This window comes from Monodelphis domestica, chromosome 6 (genome assembly GCF_027887165.1).
Source record: "Monodelphis domestica isolate mMonDom1 chromosome 6, mMonDom1.pri, whole genome shotgun sequence".
Classification (NCBI taxonomy): domain Eukaryota; kingdom Metazoa; phylum Chordata; class Mammalia; order Didelphimorphia; family Didelphidae; genus Monodelphis; species Monodelphis domestica.
Window position 1 is genome coordinate 126,940,327 of NC_077232.1, and position 27,705 is coordinate 126,968,031.

At 35.0% G+C, this 27,705-nt stretch overlaps 1 protein-coding gene across 5 annotated transcripts in view; it reads right to left on the minus strand.

Annotated features, from left to right (window-relative positions):
* The window catches only part of LOC100022226 (WD repeat-containing protein 19-like), a 183,417-nt gene that overhangs the window by 128,163 nt on the left and 27,549 nt on the right, over positions 1-27,705 (minus strand). For 4 of the 5 annotated variants that reach the window (XR_469031.3, XM_007496549.3, XM_016423276.2 and 1 more), the window contains exons 5-12: positions 22,696-22,811; positions 22,126-22,241; positions 16,923-17,003; positions 14,709-14,821; positions 8,013-8,186; positions 7,477-7,547; positions 4,947-5,119; positions 4,747-4,861 (exon numbers count right to left, since the gene is read on the minus strand). Coding sequence is in view for 4 of the 5 variants with exons in the window: in XM_007496549.3 (XP_007496611.1) it covers positions 4,747-4,861; positions 4,947-5,119; positions 7,477-7,547; positions 8,013-8,186; positions 14,709-14,821; positions 16,923-17,003; positions 22,126-22,241; positions 22,696-22,811 (959 nt within the window). In the remaining variant the exon portion in view is untranslated. The remainder of the gene's footprint in view (positions 1-4,746; positions 4,862-4,946; positions 5,120-7,476; positions 7,548-8,012; positions 8,187-14,708; positions 14,822-16,922; positions 17,004-22,125; positions 22,242-22,695; positions 22,812-27,705) is intronic. The other variant, XM_007496551.3, reaches the window with a different exon arrangement.

The following is a 27,705-nucleotide window of genomic DNA, read 5'->3' on the forward strand; positions in this document are numbered from 1 at the left end:
CCAGCTCTGAGATCCTTACTCCCAGCACTTGGAAGTGAAACCCACTCCTGCCAAGCATTTCCTGTCAAATTGAGATCTGCATAATCCAGCAACCTTTTCTGTCATGCTGAGAACAAGACCAAAGGGGGAGCTATTTCATACTTTTTAGTTTACCTTCAGGGGTTATCCCCTGGGGTTGACTAAACCACTCCTAATATCTGACCTCTTACCTGCTCCAACTAAGACTAAATTCCTTCATGGATTTAGCCTAGGATTAGTCAGCATGGGAAAGAAACATTAGATAGAGAGGAGATTCAGATTGGTCTTGGCTTTAACAGAGGGCTGACAAGACTTGACATTGATGATTGTTTCATTAGTTTAGGGAAACCTTACATCCCATTTTCCTGACTTCATCCTTGTTTTACTTCATACAAATAAATTATATATCCTGAGAAGCAATCAGATCTATCACACAGAATCATAAGGGGGGAAGCAGTCATTTGGGTTCTATCCTGGAGAGAGGTTTTTACCTCCACTGGGTTAAGCAAAACCTCCCAGTCAGCTGTCATTGACATCTCTCTCAGGTTAGCACTCTCTCTGGGGAGAACACCTTAAACAGACTAGGTTGCATAAAACCCTAGTCAACCATCTATACAATCTCCTAAAGTGTTTAAGTCCCATTTCACTTAGTATCCCCATTTAATAGGAAGAGTATGAATAATAACACAAATGGAGTCAGAAACCTATTCCTTGACACAATCTGCTCTTCCTAAATGTGAGCAGTCTGTTTAGGGAATCTTGTTTGATTTGTTGTAACCTCTGAAGAGAGGCTGATCTGTGCCAGTAATTAAGGCAACCCATGGACAAGAGGAAAAACTACTCCAGAAAAAGGAGGGTTCAGTCAAAATCAAGATCTTGGTGAAACATAAACCATAAGGAATCAGAATTCCTTAAGAATATCAGATTAAGGAATTGAAATGAATGATAGAAACCAGTGTTTTAAACCAGAGAAGTATACATAGAAAACATACTACCAAGAATGAGAACAAAATAGGTATTGCAATAAACTTTCTTCCTCAAAGCCATGATTCCATAGTCTTCTTTTTTCACAAAATAGTTTAAATAGAGAACCAGATGAATGTCCTCTTTCAGTTTTCTTTAGAAAAATCTCCTAGGCTTCTCTACTAGCAGTAATGTAATAATCCAGGATAATTCTGAAGGACTTATGAGAAAGAACACTATCCACATCCAGAGGAAGAACTGTGGGAGTAGAAACACATAAGAAAAACAACTGCTTGAGCACATGGGTTGATGAAGATATGATTAGGGATGTAGACTCTAAATGATCACCATAGTGCAATTATCAATAATATGGAAATAGGTCTTGATCAATGACACATGTAAAACCCAGTGGAACTGCTTGTTGGCTAGGGGGGAAGAGGGAGGGAAAGACCATGAATCATGTAACCATGGAAAAATATTCTAAATTAATTAAATAAAAATTTTTAATTTAAAAAAAAAAGGAAAGAAAATCTCTTAGGGCTGCCTTTTCTATACTCATCAACAATGGATCCATCCACGAATCTGGACTTCTGAGGTTAGTTTAACAGCAAAACCATATGGCCTATGTGGGGCAACTTCTGTTTCTCAATTACACTACAAATATCCCCATAATTCTGATACTGGAGAGGAAGTTCTAGCTTGGAATCTGGACCTATTCAACATAGACCTGCTCTAGACAATAATTCTGTCAGGGCTGACTGTGCTTGAATGTGACCTTTACCAAACCATATTCAATAACTTGGCAAGACTATACAAGCCAAATGATCCCTTAAACTTGGAAATTGAAAGAATAGGGTCCTTTCCAGATATAGGACCTGAATGAGGTCACCTACACTAACAATGGGAAATTAGAGAGAAAGGGGTATGAAGGAGCTAAAGAAATGGAGAGAGAGAAGAGATTGATCATCCCCTCTCCTACTCTTGGGGAAGGTAGCACAACCTGTCTTTTAGAGGGACAGAATATGTCCCTTCAGAGATTAGGTTGAATATGGAGGTTAAGGACTGAAGGAGAGGGTCCTAGAGAATTGACCCACTGCCTCCCTTCTTGATCTTTGCTGTTGTTGATGGGCAGAGTAATTTTCCTGCCCCTGGATTTCCCAATCTCCCCATCACCACCTTTCTCTCTTTTAGACCCGAGTTACTTTACAGTCTGGTTTGGAGCTAACTCCCCCCATAGCTTCAGTCCCCTTCAGTGATGTTAGAAAGCAGACTTGATCTAAAAAGATAATTCTTTATTCTAGGGGACACACAAGACAGGGAGAATGGGGTGGCTGAATGAGGAAAATGAGAAGTGGGAATTCCTATGAACTAACAACTGACCTCCCCTCCAAATCCTGAGGATGCCTGGCCCTCTTTTGGTCAGTTGTTGAGGTTATCCCTCCTAATCTAATCTAGTTGTAAAATGAAGTTCAAGGATAATTTGGGGATAGAATCTTCTTTAGTAGATGGCTTTCTACAAAGTCCCAAATCTACTTTTATTGTCTTCTGCTGGAACCAGAGGAACTTCGGATTCACTGGAAGATAATCAATGTTCAGAGAGGCGGTCTCAGAGGCTTCCTCTCAGACCATCCACTCCAGAAGGGTTCCCAATAAGAACTGAAGTAACTTCTTTGAATGCTCTCAGTTCTTCTGTTCTTTTTTTTTTTTTTTTTGGAATCTTGGGTCGTCCTTGCCCTTCCCCTGCTTGGGTTGGTCTTTTGCATATTGGATCTGATTTTTCTCTTAAACAGGTAATATTTCCAGATGTTTCCCCATGGAAACACAATGGCTTAGTAGCTCAGATTCCTGTTCCATATCAAAGTGGATATCAGTAAATTGTTTTAATTACCTCTGGGGAAGATTTTTTAAAGTATTTATTTAAAACTATGTGCCAGTCACTGTGCTATGTGACTCACTGTGTGAGGATACAAAAACAGGAAAATAAGATGGCACTAATTCTCAAGGAGCTTATAGGGGAAAGTAACATGTTATAAAAAACTAATGGAAAGTAGCATATATTTATAGGGGCAAAGCAACCAGTGTAGAACTAGAACATACCAGAGATCATACCAAGGGAGAAATGATCAAGTATTAGTTCTGCTAAAATGGTCTCAGGGTAAAGTTACACTCAAGGAGATAGCTGGGTACTTCTGGAGTGTAAGAGGGACAGCTCTGATTGTCAAAAGTATTCACTTTCTTTAAACAGTAACCAAGCCTCTCAAGTTCACAGAGGCCTTGGTATCCCACTCTAGCTAGGATCTACAGCATTAAAGAGCTTGGCAATTCAATCTCAAGGGTGTGGAATTGGGAGCAAGGTGACAGGAGACATGAAACTACAATAATTTGAGCAAAGATCAAGAGAAATTGAAACAGAGTTTTTAATTTTGTTGTTATAGTATATTGCAGACTACCTGGCCTGGAAAAATTAAGCAAGGAGTTTCAAGAAAACAAGAACTAACATATAAGTAGGATATAGTAATAAGGGATCAGCACATCAGCAATCTGGACATCTGTTGACATTCTCTCTACTACAAGTACAATCACTGATAAATTCTTAATTCATCAATGACAATTTCATCATCAGGAGATAAAGAAGATGATAAAGGAAACTGCTATTCTGGAGCTGATTCTAACCAAGTAAGAACTAGTGCTGAATAATGGGAATGTTACAAGAACTCATAACAGGGGTGAGAAAAACTATATATATTCTTATGTACCACCTAGATTTGGGAAGAGTGAACTTCAGCACATTCAAAAGATATATATGTAGGATGCAATTTCCTAAAATACTATAGGTGAAGTTGGCCTAAGAGGAGAGAAGTTCTCCAGAATGATTTTTTAAAGAAACACTCAAATGATTCCAATAAAAAGGAGAAAGGGAAATTGTCTAAAGAAACTAACGTGAGCTCAAAAACTAGCTCAAACTTTTAAAAGGTATAAAAGATGGAAGACAAAGTAAAATAATAAAGAAATTCAAAATGCTGTCAGAATAGTATCTGAGGGGAGCAGGTAAGAAGGACTTAAGTTCTACTTGCCTGTAAGAAGGACTTAAGTTCTACTTGCCTCCAAAGAGCAGAACTAGGAGCAAGGAATGGAATTTCAAGAAAGGCATTTACATTCAACATAATAAAAACTTCTTTACAATATTTGCCAAAAAGTAAAATTGTCTGCCTCAAGAGTTAATAACTCCCTCTTAACTTAGAGTTTTCAAGGGAAGTGAACATTTATTTGTCAAATTGGCAAAGAGATTGTTGTTCACATACAGATTGGACTAGATGTCCTCTGAGTTCATTTCCAACACTGAGATTATGTGATTTGAGAGACTCTTCTATCTTCTGCCCTTATCATATAGCACCCTGGACACATAGCTAGCTTTCCCAAGGCCTCAAAAGAAATTAATTGCATTCATTAGTTAGAAAGAGTGATGGCATAGGCAATACATATCTACATTGCTTGATTTTACAGTGTATTTTAAGATTTCATATTCAATTATCTGTTTAATACTTCATTTTGTTACTGATATTGGCAGAATTAAATTTGCAAACCTCAGTTAATTTTAGATGAATCAATGTCTAGAAAAATATTTCTTGTTACATCTGTATTAATAAGGAACACAATAAATTAAAAATGAACTTTAGCTCCTTTTAAGATGACAGCCACGCATAGGTCATAATAAGATAATTCTTATTTAACAAATTAAAGAGCCAGAGGCAATTTTATACTTACCTGTGTCTCCTAGTGCATAAAACCAGGCTCTATTATTCATACCAACAGCCAAATGAAAAAGGCCTACTGCAATGAAATTAGGTTCCACTTCAACAGAAACAGTGACTGGTAGCTCCTATAAAAATAATGAGTCTCATTTATTAGAACCTTTGGAGATTTGTAATTTTAAATAAAATTGAAATATCAAAAAGTTTTCATACTCCTTCAACAGGGTTGGCTACAGTTACTTCAAGGAGGGAAGTAAGATAAGCAATCCGTGTACTAAAAGTATCTCCAAGAACTGGAAGCTTTGTCAGGAAAACATGGAGTGAGCCTCTTTGTGTAGCCACTGCCAGCAACTGTCCATCATCTGTCCAAGACATGCAACCTAAACCTTAAATATTAAAAAAAATTTTTGAAAAGTTAAATTTTTTCAGAAAAAATATTTTTAAACTATTTTGCAACTACATATTTGAATTTTGAATTTAGTTTCAAATTGCTCATCTAATTTTATAATCATAGTTAGCCTAGATGATTTCAAACATTTTTTACTTACTTTTGAAAACTTATGTCCTAATAATCCTATTAACAATACTCCTAAGAGAACTAGATGATAAAACCTAATAAAAATGCTTTCATTTCATTCTATATTTACTATAACAATACATATTCAATAAATTCAATAGGCTTTTAATGAGATCACAGTTGAACATTTCATAAGATTTTTTATTTCTTTCAAAAGTACAGTATATGTAGCTGCAACAGAAAATGCAAGTCATTTCTTAATATTAATAAATAATAATTCAAATTTATATGGCAAAAATAAATAGAAATAACATATTCAGATATTGTTTATTTTAATATTTTCAAATAATTGGAAAAACAAAAATAAACAGGAACAGCTCACAGTCACAGTTTAAGGCAACCATTCTTTTAACTGTTACAAAGCTAAAATAAAATGTGTACCTGAAGTCAATGGTTATATGGTGACTTTAACAAAGCAGTTGTCTCCTATCTAAAACATGAATCTCCTCTATAGGAGTTGCCAAACACATAGTCCAGTGCACAGGAACCATATTAAAATGGGGGTAACTAGGCAACAATGGATAGAGTATTCGGCCTAGAGTCAGAAGAATGTGTGTTCAAATTTGGCCTTAGATATCTCCCAGCTTTCTGACCCTGGGCAAGTCATTTAACCCTTTCTATCTTAAGAGTTGTTACTAAAATAGAAATTAGAACTTTAAAAATATAATTGGGTAATATTTAATATAATAAATAAAAATACAATATAATGTGTAATTAGAATTTGCTCCCCAGGACTCTCTCTCCCAACATCCTGTTTATGTATCTACTTTACCTAAGTAACATAAGGAAGGTATAAGTTTTGTATAGCTCTGCCCTTGCCCTTTTTTCCTAGGGGAAAGCCTTTATGGAGTTTGGGGGAGAGCCAGGCAGTAGAATTTTACTCACATGGTCATACTTAAGTTTTGTATTTTGTTCTTGTATTACTTCAAATGATTACTAATAAATCTTATAAAATATAATACTTGGATTTATTAGATATTAATTTAAATTTAACATAATACTGATAATGTGGTCTCTTAAATCAACATGCTTTTCATAGTGACCCTTATGTAAAATTTAAAGTCTATGTTTCTATTTTTATTTGACATCACTGTTCTGTAATATTCACAACAGGTAAGGTTATCCAGCTTTGCCTGAAAACCTCTTACATTTATTTACATGGCAATTCATTCTACTTTGTATTACTCTATATGTTGAGATTTTTTTCTTTTATTGAACCAAAATCTGTCCCCCCAGTATTTTTTCTTTTTAATCCTTACCTTCTGTCAGGCAATAATGATTAAGTGACTTGCCCAGGGTCACACAGCTAAAAAGTGTCTGAGGCCAAATTTGAACCCAGGACCTCCTGTGTCCAGGTCTGGCTCTCAATCCACTGAGCCACCTAGCTGTTTCCAACTCAGTAACTTTTAAAATACTAATCCTAATCTGCCCTTTAGGGCTAAACAAAACAAATCTCTTTCTCATGACAACCCTTCAAATATTTGAACACAATGATCATTCCTCCTCCCACATAATTTTTTCTCCTTCCAGTACGGTATGTCAAGGCTAAGAAATATATATATATAATGATTTCTGCTATCTGGAAAATATTCTAATAGGTATTTTTTCCCTATAGCAACATCTGAAATTAAAACAGAATAAACTTTCCTAGTATTCTGACTCATCAGATATATCTTAGTTGGACTACTAAAGAAGATTCGAAGCTTAAGTTATTCTGACGTAGACAAAGAGGAAGATAAAGATAAAATTAAATATCTAGCATATGCAATGTGTCCTGGAAATGCAATAATGTTAAAAATCAAAGTTTAAATAATGAGATTATGAAATCAGTTTTGTTGAAAAGGAAATTGCCTCCAAAGGTCTAATACCACTCCTTCCCAAAACTGAAGCAAGATGCTATGTGAAATGGAAAATTAGATTAAAAAATGGGAGTTAAACTATAAGTTTTTTCAGATCAAAGGAGGCCAGGCTAGTATTTTTCTTTAATCTAATTACTTCATAAAATTAACCAATGTAAACTATTAGGGAAAACAAAAGATAAATGATGACAAGTTGATTTAGGTGAATGAATATTCTTCCCTAGGCATTTTCCTTCCAATGCGCTTTAAGCTACAATTTTTTAACTTTAAAAAAAAAAAAGTTAAGTCTGAAAAGCTCTTACTGTACCTTTATTTTCATCATCCAGATTTATTATGGCATACATTTCTTTCAGCTCTGATAAATCATGAATTTTAATACTGAAACAAATAAACAGATATTAACTTTAATCAATCTCATGACCAGAAGGTTGGCTATCAGATGGCTCTTTTACCACAATTCATGAAAGAATTTTGATCTTCACCAAAAATTCACCATATAACAGAAGAAGATTTAATGTATAATTATCTAGATAAGTGGAGTTGCCAAAGTGGCCATTTAACAATATGTTTCTCTTTATTTTAATATCCAGAATGGTTATTTCTTTGCAGTTTTTTAAACTTCAGAATCTGGATCCTTGGGAAAGTTAAGACAATAAATCTCTTTTTCTGAATTGTTGTTTTCTTAAACCTAAATTAATGCATAGCAATAATTATGACAAATCTGATTTTATAAGGAAAATTTATTTATATGATTTTGTAGTGAAATTTTTCAGTCTAACTGTGGTATTTAATATTAAACACACATAAGTTTAAGATAATTAAAGCAATTTGACTATTACCTACCAGTTGTCTCCACATGATGCTGCTTTATTTAGTGACTGAGATATTGCAATGTTAGTTAGGTTATCCTTATGGTCACGGGCCTGAAAAATCTCTTGACCAATTTCTTGAAAATGCGTTGAAATAACCACAATATACCCATGTGAAAAACCAATCATGATATAGCCATCACCAAACCTGAAGTAAAAGTGAATATTAAGTATGCAACACAAAAGTAAATGTAGACTTTTACTGCTTAGTTTTACTATTATCTCTAGTGGTTGTCACTAAATTTACCTAAGATTAGACCCCTAGCCGTAAAGCTTATAGACGGAACTAAAACTGAATCGATTTTTAATTCTATTGTAGGCAAAATACTGCTTAAGTGATGCTTGACATATAAATATAAAATAGTTCTTACTATATAAGAAGACAATGCTTTCTTGTTTTCCCAAGTGGCTCAGTAGTGCTTTGCTATATATACTGCATGAGATGGTCAGGTCCCAATTTGGGTTAGTGGCTACTAATGAAATGGAAAGGAAGGCATAAAAAAGATGAATTATAACTGAAGAATTAACAGGACTTCGGAAATGAATGAATATGACATGAGCAAAGAATAAGGGATGATTTTGAAGTAAGAGATTTTAATTATAAATAAAAGCATTCAAGACTGGGATAAAGCATCTAATATAAGGTCACACAGGTCACAGTGTTAAGGGGAGAATTTAAACTCCAAACCTAGTATCTATTCCCTTAAACTATCTGTCTCAGATTTACAAAGATGCTTACAGAACTGAGAGACTGAGTGACTTGTCCATTATTATACATTGAAAAAGTATCAGAGGCAAGAACTGAACCAATGTCTTCCTAGACTGGCCCTCTATCTACTACATTCAAATAATTAACATTTTAATATTCTGTGACTTCAAAGCAAAACTAGGCATCAGATATAATATATATACTCACACCCATTTATATATGTACAAATACTAGAAAAACATTTTTCATAACTAAAAAGTAACAGAGGCCAGAGGCTTATGGCCAATCCAGGAGTTTCTGTTCCATATATCAAAAATATTTTCTTCAAGAAGAGAGCTGGATAGTCTTTGAAATTGTAATACCACTACTGGGTCTGTATTCCAAAGATACATCAGAGACAGAGGAAAGGACCTACTTGCATAAAAATATTTTAGCAGTTCTCTCTGTACTGACAAAGAACTGGAAACTGAGTGAGTGTCCATCAACTTCAATTTGGATGAACAGGTTCTGTTATGTGGTTGTAATGGAAAATTAGTGCACTATTAGAAATAATCAACAGAATGAGTTCTGGTGATGCAAAATGAAGTGAGGAGAACAATATAAACAGGAACAGAAATATCATATGATGAACTACTGTGGACTATTATTAGCAAAACAAGGTCCTAAGATATCCGCAAGGGACTCATGATAAAAAATGGTATCCAGAGTCAAAGAAAGAAATGTTAGAATCTGATTACAGATCAGAGCATTCCGTCTTTCACTTATTTCCTTCATGAGTTTTTTTGATGTATGTATGATATGTGACTTCTGTTGTGGCATGGGGAATATGGAAATATATATTTCATGAAAGCACTGGTATAACTTCTAACAGACTATTTGTTGCCTAGAGAGGTGAGATAGAGAGGAGAATTTTATTTGCAAAATATCAGAAAACAGTTGTTAAAAAAATTGTTTCTATGTGTAATTGAAAAATAAAATAAAATCAAGTGGAAAAAAATAAGAAGAGAGCTGGAAGGTATAGGGTATGATAAAACCATCCCCCAAATGAAATGTACAGGTATCCCTTCCATATGGGATGGAAAGGGTTTGGGGTGCAATGCATACACCATATGGAAAAAGTTTTGGTCCTCCCTTCATACCAGAGAAGTCTAAATTTTTTCTTTTTCCTTTATAGGATGTTTACAATTTTTAAAAATGTATGATTATGGTATCAAAAGATAAAAATATGTTGATATTATTCAATACTATACATATATTTATTCATTTCTGAGTTTCTCAATTTTTTCTATGTTGTCTACTGGCTTTCATGTGTCATCTGCAGTTTGCACAAAACTCCCAAAAAAAATCCCATTTAATTTCTTTGTCAATCTGCAATATAACAAAATCACAATGGGGAAAGTCATGATGTGGAAGGGATGCCTATATTCTATTTTGACAAGAAATTTCTATTCTTTAATAACTAGAAAGATATGTTTAGTGTATGCAAGTGTATCTAAGCACTGTGGATACAAATACAAGCTGGACAGTCCTTAGCTTTAGGTAGGGAAATAGAGCAAGTTTGAGACCAAGTGATTAGGGAGGAGGAAGAGAAGACATTAGCAAAATGAAACATGGCTGAGGCCCTTCCTGAAATAGTGACGGGCAGGCAGTTAGTCACCAACCAATAAACCGAGGTTTCAGGAGTCAATTTCTCCAAGGGCAGCAAGTCATTTTTGAGTTAATCATCTGTATACAGTCAAACCACTAACTTTTTAGAAAAAGAGAAAAATCAATAATAAACTAGCAGAAATAATAAATGAGATGGTTTGGCATACAACTGAATCGACTCCAACCTGACCTAATTAAATGAGCTAATACTTTTTTTCTTAAATTATAAGAATTGGCATTAATACACATTATCACCATTCCTAAGGATATTTAAATTAAGGATATAAATCAATCACTAGGATGTTTCTAAAAATATATATTAATCACTACAACAAAGGGACCAAAATAGCTTAAAAATTGCCTCAGCAAGCAAACATGATATCCTTGAGAAGTGAAGAGTTGTGGCAGCCAGGGACAATAATGGTTTATAATAAAAAATCATTTTAAAGATCAGGAAGGCAGTACAAGACTCTGAGCTATACTTTTTCATATAATCAAAAGAAATAGCAGGCAAACAAGGTTATAAAAAGCTTGATGAGACACCCAACTACGTCAAATTATCATAGAAATATCACACAAGAAAATAAGAAGCAGACCAATATATTTTTTAAATAAGAAATATCCTAAAGATTTCTATAATCAATCAAAATGTGTATTAAGCAGCCTACTATGTTTCAAGTGTCATGTAAAGGAGGCTGTTGTGGATGGAAAGACAAAAATTAGTCTTTGTCCTCAAGGAGTTAATTTGTTTTGAGGAAGAAAATATTTATATGTATAATTGTATCTAACGTGCAAAATAGAAAGGTGATTTTTGTGGAGTGGGGAAATACTGGCAACTAGGGATATCCAGGAAAGGCTTCATAGAGAAGGTAACATTTGAGTTTTGAAGAAAACTAGAGCTTATAAAAGGCAGAGATAAGAAGGAACAGAAGGGATATTTCAGGCACGAGAAATAGCTTATGTAAAGATAAGAAAACTAGATGAAATGTCATATATAAGGGAGAGCAAGAAAGTCATTTTGGTTTGACTGTAGAGTGAAAGAAGGGAAATAAAGTAAAATAAGCCTGGAAAGTCAGATTGGGTCCAGCTTATAGAAGTTTTAAATAACAAACTCATTTTTCTATAAATAACTACAGTCAACACATTTGAACTCAGTACCATAGGACGCATGAGAGTATATGTAGAAATAGAAATGGAATTTTAAAAACTGAGATGGGAAAAGCAATTGCACTAGACAATGTATACATGGAATTCTTGACTTGAAGTAATACAGTTTTAGGGCTATTAAAGAGACAGTTCTCTATATCTGAAAGAGCAGGACATTAATGATTTAGGTGCAATAAAACCTTTGGCTTCTCATTAAAACCCTAAAAGGTTGACTTCTGAAATATTTAAAAACCACCCACCACCATGGGTAACTTTGTATTTCTATAAAATGTGAAGATATTATAGATATAGATATAAATATATACATATCAAGGTCACCTCCAACAATTAAATTCACACAAATGTTTAAACAAGTTTATATTGAAGGTATACTATGTGCAAGACTCCACACTGAGTTCTTGTTCTCAAAATATAAAGTAATTCAGGGGCAAATCAAAACATCAAAAACTGAAAACAATCAAGGAAAAAAATTCCTAAAAGAAGGAGGCACTGAGATGAGTCTTGAAGGGAGGAATCTTAAGTGGGAGAAATAAAATAAATGATAAAAGTTATTTATTATAAAATTTTATTATAAAAATTAATTTATATTCCTAGTAATTAAATAAATAACTAAATAAAACAGGAGAATACTCCAATTGTAGGGGAAAACTTAGGGAAAAGCATAGAAATGGCTAATAGAAAATGTTCCAAATCACTACTGATTAGATAAATGCAAACCAAAACAATTTTGAGATATCACCTCACACCCATATACTGGCTAAAATGGCAAAAGGGCAAGGTGACAAATGCTGGAGGGGATGTGGAAGAATGGGGACCCAATTTACTACTGGTAGAGCTGTGAACTGATCCAATCATTTTGAAATTATACTCAGAGAGTTATAAAACTGTGTATATACCCCTAGACCAAGGAGATTAGGGAAAAAAGAAAAGAACCCATATATTCCAAAATATTTCTAGCAACTCTCTTTATAGGGGCAAAGAACATCAAACTAAGGAGATATCCATCATTTGGGGAATGGCTAAACAAATTGTGGCATATGACTATGATGGAATACTACTGTATCATAAGAAACAATTAGCACACTTATTTTTTAAAAACCTGTAAAAAACTATACATGATAATCAACATTGAAATGAGTAAAAACTGGAGAACATTATAAATAGCTATAGAGCTAATACTAGAAGAATGAACTGAGAATGTTATCTCCAGAAAGTGAACAGAAAGATAAAACATGAAATACTTCATTTATATGAACATGTTTGCCTCCATGACATTATATTGTGTGATGTGAAGAAGGTAGGTAGGAATTGGGATACTAGTGGACAGGATCTATTCTATAAATACAAAGAAAAGTAAGCTAAATATATAGGAGATCTGTAATTTCATTTGTGTAATATCTCCTTTTTCCTTATATATGGAAATGTTTGTTTTGTTTGGATTTGTAAACATTTGAAATAATTAAAAAATTTAAGAAATTACACTCATTGACGTCAAGGATTATATCACTTATATCTATATTTCCCAACACCTAGTATAGTACTTGACACATAGTAAATGTTTAATAATTTTTTCATTCATTTATACAATTGTGAAAGGAATAAATCTAATTTCAAAGGAAATTTATTAAAGAACACAAGTTTCAGACAGGACTGTGAGGGGAGGGCAGAGCAAGATAAGAATTCTTTCAAGGAACAAGGCTAAAGTAGATGGGAATGAACTAGATGTGTTGGCAAAAGGAGGAGTTTTCACCTAAGTGATGCATAGCCCTGAATCATGGATGAAAGCAGAGAGAAAAAAAGAGGTAGTTTGCTAGTCAGAAGACGGGTGATTTTCTTGGATTTCCCAGTAAAGCAATGGCAGCTCCTTTCTGAATCCTTCTTGATATTAATAATGGAAGTCTCTGTTGTTTTCTTACCCTCCCTTGTAGCTGAGCTCTGGTCCAGAAATAAGTGTAAATTGTTGCTAAATGGTTATAAAAAGATGGAGACTTATTAATTTATTCACTATTCCCAAATAAGCAATAGCACATTTTACTCCAGGCTCTGGCTTGATGGTAAGAGTAAACTAAAGCATTACTTTTTTTTTAATTCTTGCCAGTGATATGAAACAATAAGAAGAGAATAAGCAGGATTTCAAAAGCAGAATTCTGCAAAAGAGCACATCTTTACAGATACACAATTGACCAAACAGCTTAGAGCAGAAAAGATTGCACTGTGCTTGTTGACAGTAACATTTGATTTCATAAAGCAAAATATTACCTTCAAGACTCTCCTTTATTAAGTGTCTGCAGCAGTGCCAAAATAATAAATGATTCCTTGAAAGTTATGACAGAGATAGCTTTGTTTGATGACCTTATGATTATCAGTATTAAGTGAGGAAGAAAACAAAGAGGTGTATGTCTGCCAAAGGGTCTTCATTCTCAATAAAGGCTGTTCAAGACAATCTTAAACAGAAGGAATATTCCCTATGAATGGTTCGGTCAAGCAAATATTTTGTTTGGGAATATGTTGAATATATAATCACTCAAAAGAATTGGGCCTAATTATTCACATAGAAAAAAAAGAAATTAGAATGTCTATTATTCAGACCATAAATGTAGTTGAATAGACAATCCATAAAGTTGATCCACCAGAATGTATATCTTTGCCAAATACAAGTGGACAATAGTCTGCAAGATATTATGAATGAGGATTTAGTTACATAAGAGAAGTTCCCTAAAGGATATCAGATAGATGTATGACTAGAGAAGGTAGTAAACTGGTCATGGAGAAAGGGTAAGGAAGCAACTATGAAATGTCAAAGACCTAGAAAGGTTTTCTGTGAAGTATTTATAGGATTATAGGAGAATATAGACAACAATCATTTAAGATGACAAGATTGCGATCTATACTGTTGTAGCTTGTATATAGGATACAATCTTAACTGTTGTAGAACTTCTGAGGTCACATATCCATTGATATATCAAAGAATGTCCACTTATTTGGAGATCAAATACTCTTATAAATTCATAAATAAAGGAAAGCCATTGTAACTTAGCAGAAAAATAGGGACAAAACTAGGATCAATGATTCCAGCTGAAGAAATAATTATAGAGTTGAAAAAGTACATAAAAATACCTCATTATCATGATGATGGCAATGACTTACCAATGGTAACAAACAATGTTGCCATAGTGCTGCTGGAATCCCAAATCAATTGGATTTTCTGGACAATTCACATTAAACAGAAATAAGTTTTTCTTGCCAACCACCACACTTATCTGTCAATGGACAAAGTAGTAGCAACCTAAATTACAAAACTCAATCAAATTAAACATTAACTGTGCAGTATAGAAAATTATATGGACTCAATGACCAGAAGGCAATAAACTACTATAAAAATAATACCCTATGGGAGCTCAAGCAGAGACTAAGAATCTTAGTAATGATTTGTGGTGCTAAGAAGTTAGATAACTTTCTCAGGGTCACACATCCAGTAAGTGTCAAAAGGAGGAAAGGAAATTAATCCTGACACTAAGCCTAGATCTCTATCCACTGCAACACACTGCCTCAATGTATTTTACTAATTGATGATTTTAAAAAGGCAAAATTCTTATGATGAGCAATTCAAGAGCAATGGAATGGAGCTTACTGGATATAAGTAGGCTGCAACATGTCATAAGCCAGGATTGTAGAAGAAAACTGAGGCTATCCCAAAGAAACATACAAACAAACAAGAAGGATCTTGATTAGGAGGCGAGAGTGAAGGACAACTCATTGACAGTCATATACTTCACTAGTCTCCTTAAGAAAAAGTAAGACTCTATCCCCTCCACAACACCTCCAATATGCTGATATGACTCCTAGAGCTATATTATGGGAGTATGTGAACAAAAGGGGACATGGTTGGGCCGTAGTCCTCATTGCTAGAGGTAACAGTCACATGAATGAAATCAGAGATCCATTTGAACAATAGAGACATTAGAGAGAGAGACACTATGATAGAACAGAAAGCATACTGGATTTAGAATTATAATATCTGTATTCTAGGCCTGGCTCAAACACTCAACCCGTTCCTTTCCATGTGAACATGGACAGGTGACCTAATTTCTCTTAACCTTAGTTTCTTCATCTGTAAAAATTAAGGTGATAATATTTACACAGCCCTTCACAGAGTTGTTTTGAGAAAAGCACCTATATAGAAGTGAACTGTTATCTTGCCCAAGATATATTTAATGCCAAAACATATGTCAGTATTTCTTTTTTTTTTTAAACCCTTACCTTCTGTCTTGGAGTCAATATTGTGTATTGGCTCCAAGGCAGAAGAGTGGTAAGGGCTAGGCAATGGGGGTCAAGTGACTTGCCCAGGGTCACACAGCTGGGAAGTGTCTGAGGCCAGATTTGATCCTAGGACCTTTATGCTCTCAATCCACTGAGCTACCCAGATGCCCCCTATATGTCAGCATTACAAAAAATTCATAATTCCTCCACAGATCCTCAACATCTTAGAAAATGGAACAGTTTCTACAACCAAAAAACAAGTGGCTACTTTCTGATAATAAACTTTTCTTAACTCAGATATTCTAGTTTTCAGAAGAAAAAAAGTACTTCACTAGTCCCTTACTCAAAGTCTTTCCAATTTGGCCTTCAAAGGAACATTTTTTGAGAACATAGGATCTCTTCTACACTGTAATGAGGCATTAGTGAAAAATTTTATTAAAGCATTTTACTCTTATAATTTTCAAAGATTATAAACAATTGTTATTCATAAACATCATTATATTTATCTGCATATAATTTGTAAGAGTGAGCACTATTTCTATGTTCATAAAAACTAAAAATATGTAGTTATTCTGTCCTTACAAAAGACTTCACCAAGATGAATAGGGAAATAACTGAAATAGGACAGGAATAAATAAAAGTATCTCCTCCATACTCTCCTATCTCTCTCTTTTTTTAAATTCTTTGTCTCCATCTTAGAATCAATATTAAGTATTAGTTACAAGGCAGAAGAGCAGTTAATTGTGTTTAAGTGACTTGCCCAGATTCACACAGCTAGGAAGCGTCTGAGACCAGATTTGACCTCCTGTCTCAAGACCTGATTCTCTATCCACTGAGCCATCTAGCTGCCCTCCCATTTTTCAAACAAGAGAGTTCAATTAAGTTGCCTTCTAGATCTACAATTCTTTCCTTCTCAATATCACTATATGAAAAGTACTATGTGAGATGTTTTCAGAGGCAGAAAGACGTCCAAGATTCAGTTCCTGACCTTGCTAATAACCAAATAGGGAAGATAAGAGATGTTCAGGCAGGGTTTTGATACATTTCATATACACAAAGGCAACAACATAGGGGCATATCGGTTTCAAATAGAGTTCTTACAGTATTTTCAGTTGTTATTACTCTGTTTTCATTCCTCATCATTGAAAACTGCATATCACTAAGATCTGTTTTCAAAAGGACCTACAGAGGAAAAGTGCACAATTATTTTTTAAATGTCTTGAATAATTCATTTCAAACTTAAAAGTTATATCAATTCTTTATTGAGTTCCTACAATACTAAAGGTCCTTAGAAGATCACAAAAAGTAAGAAATAAGATTCTTGCCCTCAAGGAGATTAAACCTAATCTGGGAGTCCTAAACACATTAAAAATTAAGTAACAATAAAATTTATGATTTAGATTATTTATTATTTATTATAATTTATTAAGATAATGCAAAACAACTGAAGATATATTCAAAAGTAAATATAGAACTAATTATTAGGAATAGAGATAATAAGTATAAAAAAACTTTTTTAAAAGAACTTTAAAGAGCAATAAAACATTATTTGGAGTGGTCAAGGAAGATCAAATGGAACAGACAATATCTGAGCTGAACCTGCAAGGATAGGTAGGATTTGATAGGTAAAAAAAGAATGAAGAAGGGAATTCTGGGCATGAAAAGATGTATATCAAAAATAACTGGAAAAGTACAAGCTGGAGTTAACCAATTTGGTTAGAAATAAGATTTAGAAAGCTATGTAGAAGTTTTATGGAAAGTTCCAATTTTTGTCAAGGGCATTATCATCCTTTAAATCACACAGGTTTATAACTTCTGAATTAGTCTGTCTTCATTCTCTACATCTTCCATCAATTGCTAAATCGTGTGTTTACCTCCACTTCTATCAAATCTGTCCCTTCTCACAACTCATACAACCACTGTATCAGTTCAGGTCTTCATCATCTCTCATCTACCTGCTGCCTGTCTCCACTTCAATACTCTAACCACAAAGCTGACAGTTTAAACACAAATCTGACTGTGTCACTTCATTACTCAGTAAACTCAAGTGGCTCCTATTGTTTCTAGATAAAATGAAAACTATTTGATTTTTAAAGTCCTTCATATCCTAGCCTCAACATATCTTTACAACCTTATATTATTACTCCCCTTCTACGCTATAGTCTAGCCAAACTGGACTTTTCTCTGTGTTCCTAACAGATGATACTCTCTCATCTCCATGTCTAATTCCTGTCTTTGTATTGGCCATCCTCCATGCCCAGATACTATGCTAAAGCACTAAGGATATACATACAAGAAAGTCTCTGTCCTCAAGAAGCCTCTATTCTAATAAGACTATATATAATTGTTATATATATAACAATTATTTATGTGATGTGATTACTTAGAGATGACATAGCATGAAGATGAAGGGAGAGTAACCTGGTGAGTCTATATTCTGACTATAATGTTCCTGGGACTTTTTTTTTTTGCAGAAGATGATCAGTAATTTATATTTTCACTTTGTCTTCTGGTTCTAAGAGATTTTGGCAATTTTATGTGAAGAGAGGTACACATGTAGGATGACTATTGTGTAGCACAAAGGAAGGCAGAATATATATCTATAACCTCTTATCTTACTCTTCCAAGAAACACTTCAATTTTTGCCAGGAGAGGAAGCACTAAGTTGGAGCCAGAAGCTGCCACTCTGCTCTCCTCAGAGGGAGAAGGGATTTCAATATATAATTATATCTATCTGCTCCCTTAAATATTATCAGTCTAGAGATGTGGTCAAATTCAATCTAACTTCTGATCACTGTGTCATTATTGGAATGAAGCAGGACCCTAAACTTTATATCCAAATCTTCACCCTTTTCCACCAGATTTCTACAACTCAAATAGCAAAGAAACCCATTTATCCAAATAGAAAAAACAGAAATTAGAGATGGTATACATAGGAGGACATATACTAGGCAATACAGAGTAAAGGAGCTTTTCCTATTGAGAGCAAGATAACTCAGATTAACCAGGAGGATCCCATATCTCACCCAAAGGAAAGTTCCCTGAACTCAAGCTGGGGACAGAAACATGATGAAGATGGTTGGCTGCTCTCATGTCTTCCCAGAGAATTTTCCTTCATCAACCTGTTAGCTTCATCTATCTTCCCTCTTAAAGGTAGATGCCAGAAGCTCCTAAAGTCATTTCAGGACCCAAAGCAGCTTTATGCTTGAAGAGAACTTGGAAAAAGACTCTCATTCACCAATTCCACCCTATTCCTCATGCAAATCTGAGCATTCATATCCACCAATGAGGACTTGGGACTGAGGTTACATATGATTTCTTGAAATGATGTTTTAGACTCTTTTTCTGGCCAGGATTTTTAGAGTCCAATGACTCTTAAATTATCTATCCTTAATATGGTCTTCTAGGTCACTTATTTCTGCTAAGAGATGCTTTACATTGTTTTAGTCTTTGTTTTTATATTTCTAGTCTTATGAAGTCATTAGTTTCATGAAGACCCATGATTTGGTCTGTCCTATTTTTCAGAGAATTTATTACTTAGCCAAAGCTTGATATTGCTTGTACTGTTAATTCTCTTTCTTCCATGGTTCTCATGTTTTTTTCCAATTTTTGTCCTCTAGCACTCTCATTTCATTAATAGAAAATTATTTAACTCTTTAAAAAATTGATTTCATCTCTTCCAGGAGTTCTAGTTGAGTTTGTTCCCAAAGCTGTGCTTTTTTTTTTTTTTAGAATTTCCTTGTAGAAGTTTTGGACTCATTCTTTTCTGAGTGTGTTTTGAAGCATCTGTCACCATAAGTTTTTTTTTAATGGTACGTTTTTGTTTTTGTTTTTTGCTTGTGCAGTATTAAAGTCTACTTCCTGACTTCAGATTCAGTGTTGGGACTGAGTTCTTTGTATTCCCAAAGGAAGTAGTACTGCTGAAGGCATTGGTCCTACTGTTATTTTCTTAGAGTAGTGAATGTTCTTTTATTCTAGGATTTCAGGGAGAACTCAGACTGGGGACATATAAGTTTTTAGTGCCCCAAGGTGGTCTGATCCAAAGCAAAGTCTAAATGCTAACCCCATGGTCAGTACTCTACAAGTTTTTCACCTGCTTTTGAGTCTGAGCAACAGGTCTGTGGCTTGCCCTATTTGGAGTTTCAGATTCAGCCACTTTCAGCCAGCAGACCCACCTTGGCCTGGGATTCCTGCCCTGATTATTCCTATTCAGTCTCTATCTGCTCCAGAGGTGTCTACTATCTGTTTCTGGCTTTGTGATAGTGTTGTTTTTCAACCTTCATTTTTTTAAACCCTTACCTTCTGTCCTAGATTAGATATAAGTTCAAAGGCAGAAGAGTAGAAAGGGCTAGATAATGAGGGTTAAGTGACTTGCCCAGGGTCACACAGCTAGGAAGTGTCTGAGGTCAAATTTGAACCTAGGACCTCCCATCTTAGGCCTGGCTTTCTGTCCTGAGCTACCTGGATGCCCCTCCAAATTTCATTTTTTTAAAAGACCAATGACATTATGACATTGTGGTCAGGACACAGTATGTTTGACTGCGGCTAATTAGTCCAATACAAGTTCAGAAGGCTCCATACAGATTGGAACACCTGGGATGGAGATATCTCTAGATCTGTGCATCTCACATTTCCTTTGTGCTAATGAGGTTCTGCCTTGCTTACGGAGGTAGAGCAAGTTCTTTGATATGCCAGTATCTCCCATGTCTGATACTAAAGCTCTTCAGAGAGACCTTGAGAGTGTTCTTATACTACTTCTTCTGACCTCCATGAAAGCATTTGCCTTGGTGTAAGTTCTTGAGTTTGACATTGGGGCTACCTGTCCAGTCCATCAAGTTTTATTCTCTTTAGTAGACTTTGAATGCTTGACATTTCAAATTGAGAGAGAACCTCAGTGTCCTGTCCCGTATCTTGCCAGGTAATCTTCCTAAGAGAATTCAAATGTAAGTAGCTCAGTTTCTGACATGGCACTGGTAGACTGTCCAGGTTTCATAGGCATACAACAGTGAAGTCAACACAAGAGCTCTGTAGACTCTCAATTTGATAAGAAACCTAATAACCCTTCCACACTTTCTTTCAGAGACTCCAAATGCTGAGCTAAGTCTAGCAGTGTATGCATCAACCTTACCATTGATGTGGACATCCCTGTAAAGTATAGGCCTTGATTCAAAAGGGTTTTTTACAAGTTATAAACCAGGAAGACCTTGGTTCAAATAGAGTCTCTAATAGTTACCAGCAATAAAAGTAGTTCTTCTCCCTGATTTAGGTTAACTAATTTTCCATACACTGTTTAAGAGAGATTTTAAAGGTTGTGGCCCTGAAGTTTTATGCAAAAATGATCTGAATGCTTGTGGTCCTTAAGTTTCACATAAAAAGGTTTGGAATGATTGTGGCTATGAAGTCCCAGAGTAATGTTTCTAAGTGGTTGCCATTTAGGAGGATACTTCCATGGCCCAGTTAGTTGGTTAGGTAAATGGAAAGAAGAGAAAGATGTGAAGCACAAAAACTAAGCTAAAGGAGAAGAAAAGAAGTCAATCTAATATACAAATGTCATTGAAGTAGATCTTATTGGAGTGGGGGTGGGCAGCAGCATTCATTGCCTTGCTCACATAAAGTAGAAACCAGATTCAATAAAACATGGCTTGAAAATTGACCAGCGTATGCACCAATAGTACTGTACACTAAATAAAATACACAAGGCAGCAATACTTAGGGGCCAGAAATACTGCTTAATTCAAGTCAGTTATGGAATCATAATTTACAGTAAAAATGGGCATGTCCCAAGGCTTAATTTTTTTTATTTTGTCATTTACAGTAGAACAAATATTTTGTTGCTATTGCTACACTTTAAATTTACATTCTAACCTAGTAAATGCAGAAAGCTAGTGTAAAGCATATAGATTAAGTGTAGGTCTTTTATATTGGGGTTTGAATACATCAGATAGATCAGATATAATTAACAAATAAGAAAAGTCCAAAGGGTTTGGCAATTAGTTGACTTTAAGGAATGTACTTTCAGTAAGTGAAAGGGGAAGGGATTAGAGTGGAAGCCAAATTACTTTAAGTTAAAGGGACTAAGAATGGTAAGAAAATGAAAGAAACAGGTATAGATTATTTGTTCTAGAAATCGAGCAGTAAAATGTGAAAAATAAATGGAAGAGGATAATCCAATGTATCTACTATCAAGTGTAGATTAGGATGATATGGTATTGAAAAAATAGAAATAATAAGCATATGCTTAATAATGACTTTGAAACATTTTTAAATAGAAACTAAAAACTTAATGCAGGGTGTTTCTTTTTACCTGTTTTATTGTATCACCTTCCTGATTGCTAACTGTTATAATTTTGTCTTCACTACCTAGTGCCAGTAAGTTTTCAGAACTCCAACATCCACAGGTTATTCGTTTAGTGTGCTTACCTGAAAAATAAATAACTTTATACACTAAAACTAAGCTATAATGCTTCCCCCAAGATCTATGACCACTTTATAGGGGAAGTATTTTTGTATTTAACACTTTAATTCCTTAAATGGGCTTTAAAATTCCTCTTTCTAATGAAGAGTGTTACAATGAAGTCCTAATGTTTGCAAAGTAGAACTATTAAATTATTATTAAAATATTTATTAAAATACGAAATAATTTGATAATTTATTGAAGTATTAAAGACTAGATAAAAAAGCTTCATGATACTACATATAGACAATATTGTTACTATAGAAATGCCTACTAGACTTTGCAAATTAGATGTGTATAGGTATTTCAAACATGTATATATAACATATATATATATAATGGGATTGGGGTTTTTTTGTTACTTTTTAAAATCATTATTGAATTTATATGTAAGAAAATCAATAGTCTGGCACTACATACCAAGTACAGGAATTTTGCGAGAAGTCTGATGGTTATATATAAATAAGTTTCCCTTAACTGTTCCAATTGCAAGTAAAGCTCCAACTTTTGACCAGAGCAAGAAGGACATCTGATCCCTGGAATTTAAATTTTTTCACATTATATTAATATTCTTATGTACATATCATAGTTACACATTATAGATATATCTATTTTTAACCTAAGTATGCAAAAGTAAAGGCACAGAATGTTAGGGCTAGGAAGAACCTTAAACACTATTTAGTCCAACCTCCTCATTTAACCCATGAGTAAATGGAAACCCAGCTCTGGACTTAACTAAGGTCACATGTGTAGTGAGTCTACTACTCACTACAAATAAAGTTGTAGACAAGTTCCTAATGATTTCTTACTTGCCAAATCTAATGGCTTTTTCTCATTTCTCATCCTTCTTGACCTCTCTATAGCATCTGACACTATTGACCACCTTCTACTGAATACCCATTCCATATTTTATGCCACTGCTCTGTCTCTTAGTCCTGCTCCTTACTTGGCTGACTGCTTCTTTTCTATCTCTTTTGCTAAATCTTTATCCTTGTCATGTCCCTTCAGTGTCCTAAAAGCTCTGTCCTAGTCCCTTCTTCTCTTTTCCCTCTGTACTATCTAACTTGGTGATCTTATTAACTCAGTTGGATTCAATTATCATCTCTATTGTGATAGAGGCCAGCACTAAAGGAAAAAGTGCCAGGCTGAAGAGTATGTGAAACTCATCACCTCAGTGGGGGAGGGGCCCAAAGTTTTTGGAATCTTGAGGAGGAGAAGACTCTGGCTGGTAGAGGAGTTGGTCTCTCAGTCTTGAGAAGACAAAGACAGAAGATAAGAAAAGACTTTCTCCTGAGGGTTACCCATTTTTCCTGCTGGTGACTGGAAATCTTTCCACCCAACACTTCCCAACTGAAGGGACTTTCTGAAGAGAAACTGAGCAGACTTTACCTCAGCTCCTGTTGCCCAGGGTTGAGTCAACCTGACTTTGTCTCAGGGGGCTCAGGCTGCCAAGGCCCAAGTTCCCCCCAAACTTAAGGAGGGAGGAAAATGGTTTTAGATAGAGACAGGGACCACTTTTCCAGACTATCCTTTCTCATTATTTCCCTTCCTGTTATTCCTGTTGTATTATTTGACTGAATTGACATTAAAGGTTATCTATTCCCCAAGCTGAGTATAAGTGAACAGATCAAGGGGAGACCCTTTGGTCTCAAGTAGGGAAGGGGGGACAAGAGGAGCAAGAGCAAATCTGGGAGAGCAGCCTTAGTTAAGGAGGGAAGGCAGAAGCAAGAAAATCTTCAAACCCCCTCTTCTCTCTCTGAGCCAATCCATTACATCAGTTCTCTCCCCTGAACCTTGCTTTGAAAAGGGAGGGGGGTTCTCCTCTCTTCCCCCCCCCCATACTGAAAGACCAAACCCCTCGGTTACAAATTAACCCCCTTTATAATACACTATGCAAATTATAATTCCTATTACACATCTCTGAATGCCTACTAGACTTTGCAAATTAGATGTCTGTAGGTATTTCAAACTTAACATACACAAAATAGAGCCCATTATCTCTCAGTCAAAATTCTCCTCTTTTCTGAACTTTTCTATTACACTCAAGAAAAGTACCATCCTCCCAGTTACCCAGGCATGAAACTTCAGTGTCACCTTCAACTCCTCACTCTCATACATCCAACATATACAATCCAAATCTTTTAGTTTTTACCTGCAAAACATTTTTTCATCTATGTCCCTTTCTTTCTAATGACAAAGCCACCACATTTGTTCAAACTCTCATCACCTCTCACCCACACTAATAACCTTCCACTGATCTTTCTAACTGAGTGGTCTCTCTCTCATTGAAGTGGAGAGACTGTCACATTCCAATCCAGCTTCTACATAGCTGTCAAGGGTTAATTTGTACTATATGATTATAATGGAATGTTATTACACTATAAGAAAAGGCAAACAAGATGATCATGAAAAAAATGTCATATCCAGTTTATGATAAACCCGAAGATTCCAGCTTTGGGGACAAAAAACCCAGGCTAAACATTCCTAGTTCCTTCAAGAAATCCTTACATGGATTGATCTTGTGTCAAGGAAGTTCATTCCCTCCCCCTCCTGAGCAGCTTGACCTGTCCATCAACATTCCTCACACAACACATTTACACCAGGTTTTGCATCTGTGAACATGCTGTATGTCAATAGCGGACAGCTTTTGGACAAACACAGGAACAGAGCAGGCAGGTAAGGGGAAAAGAGGAAGGAACTGGCAGGCTAGGTAACTGGTGGTCAGGTTACTTAGAGGAATGATGAGATTTAAAACTATGATTGTCTACCCTTTCTAATAAACTTAATAAAATATATATCTATGAAGAAATATTAATAAAAGTCTTAGACAGTCTTAATGTCCCTCACCAATCTAATGATATTCCTCTGCAAGGTTCTCTTCTTTGTCAGTGACTAAAATGTGCCACAAAGAACTGAACATAATACATTCTCTATGTGATCCTAACAGAGCAGAATTCAATGGGATTAAGACCCACTTTATTCTCTAGAAACTATTCTTCTTTTAATGTACCCTAAAATCACATTAATTTTTGGAAGCTTCTATATTATACAGTTGATTTATATTTAGGATATAGTATTCTATAACTCCCAGATTTTTTTTAGGCCTAGACAGCCTTCCTCTATTGCATATTTGTGAAAATAATTTTTAGAATCCAAATATAAAACTATATATAATTTATGAAATATTCATTGCTTATGGTTGGTCCCCCTGAGTATAATAAGAAAAACAGTAATACTTAAATTCATTTATATATTTAGTACTACAACAATCAAAATATCAACAGGTACTTTGAAGAAACAGGCAAAAATAACAAAACCAGTTTAAAAACAAAAATTCTAGACTCAAGAAAAATAATGAAAAAAGAGGAATTTAAAAGAAATGCCAATTATAGATATGAAATCTTATAAAACAAGTATCATTTAAACTTATACTAATGAAAAATAAACCAGTCTAGATAAGAATCAAAAACTAGTAAAGTCAATGGTGATATCACTTTTCCCCACATGAATCATCCAAATTGGATAATAGTCATTAAATTTAATGAGTCTCAAAAATCTCTCCATCATATGCTACATGTACATGCCTCAGGAAAACAACACACTACCCTACTGTTTAAACATGAATGATTTTGGTTCCCCTGAGCAAACACCAATATCTTATGTGTTTTTTTTAAACCTTACCTTCTGTTTTAGAATTGATGCCAATTATCAATTCCAAGGCAGAAGAGTGGTAAGAGATAAGCAATTGGGGTTAAGTGGCTTGCCCTGAATCCCACAAGTAGGAAGTGTCTGAGGCCAGATTTGAGCCTGGTTTGATAATTTTTTTAAAAATAGGAAATGATTCCTATTATGCAATCACAAAAGTTCAGTATTCATTCTTCCCTTCTTTCTCTTCCCCACATTATTTCAACCCCCAAATTTTGTAATACAGGCTAGAATTCTCCTGTGCCTCTTCATAATTTATTTGTTTTCTCTTTGAAACTTATATACACATTCAATGCACATCACTCTCTAACAATCAGGGGAGAAGTAAGGCATCCTCTGGAACCTCTCATCTATTCCTCTAATAAAAGAACATCTTGACTTTTTCCCCCAAATGTAGTTGTTACTTGACACTGGCAGAAACACAAAGAATTCTTTACAGGTCATTTTGAAATTCCCCATTATCTATGCTTCCTAGAATTGTTTGTTCTTGTCATTCTTTTGGCTGCTCTGACAAGTTGCCCATTTGCCTCAACTGTTTACTACAGGCTCAGTTCCCCTCCTGGAAAGGATTTATATTTAGTACTTCTTATCTCACCTTAGTAAACTAATTTATTCAGGTACCTCTGATCAACAGTTAATAGATTATTGCCAAAGCTCTTAAGTAAGAAATTAACCAAAGTAGTTGACACTGTCAACCTAGAGATCTTAAGCAATAATATCAGTTAATACATATAATAGGGCTTCAAGGTTTCCAGAGCACTTTACAAATGTTCCTTATTTTATCCTAACAACCCTAGGATATAGGTACCATTGTTATCTCAATTTTACAAATGGAGAAACTGAGGTAGGCAGCTTGTGACTTGCCTCAAGTCATGCAGCTAATGTCTTAATCTGGACTTAAATTCAGGCCTTCCTGAGTCCAGGTCCAGTATTTTATCCACTGAATCACCAACTTCCAGTCATTTTTCACTGCTTCCATTCTCTTCTCTCTCTTCCATGGATGACTCTTCCCTATTTTAGTGTTTTCCACTACCACTGGGCATGGGTTTGGCCTTATTTATTCCTAGGCTTGGCTTTAGACCAGGCTTGTCATACAATAGAATGCTAGTTTTCTCAACTGCTTTTGAATTAGCAAGTATCTACCAAAGCCAGATGCCAAATAGAAGCTTCCCTGCACATGCTTCAAGGGTACTCTCTACTATTGGTATGAGCCAAGAAGAAATGTTTTCTCTAATGATAATATATACTAGACCACATCTATACACATTGCCTCTAGGATCAAATAAAAATGCCCCATTGGGTATTCAAAGCCCTTTATAAACCAGCCCCTCTTACCTTTCCAAGCTTCTTTAACTTTACAGGGACACTCCACCTAGCATTTTCCTGTGATTGTCTCTCATGCCTTAAGTGCTCTACCTCAGGGATGTACATGATATTCAGGAAGCCTATACCTCTAATGTAAGAGCTTACAGAGCCCTTTTCAGGGCTGCTTTCCTTCTTCGGTGTCTATTTGTCACTTAGTCCTCACCTGTGACTTCATGAAGCTGTGGCTTGGGCATCAGCCACACTCTACTAAACTGTCTCAGCAAATGGATTATACCAGATTGAGGGTAACTGACAGGCCTTACACAGATTGATGAGTTAGAGGAGTATCTACTCCAGGAATGTGTTTCAACCAAAAGGGTGGCTGAGAATAATTCATTCCCATAGTCATAAAGACAGCTA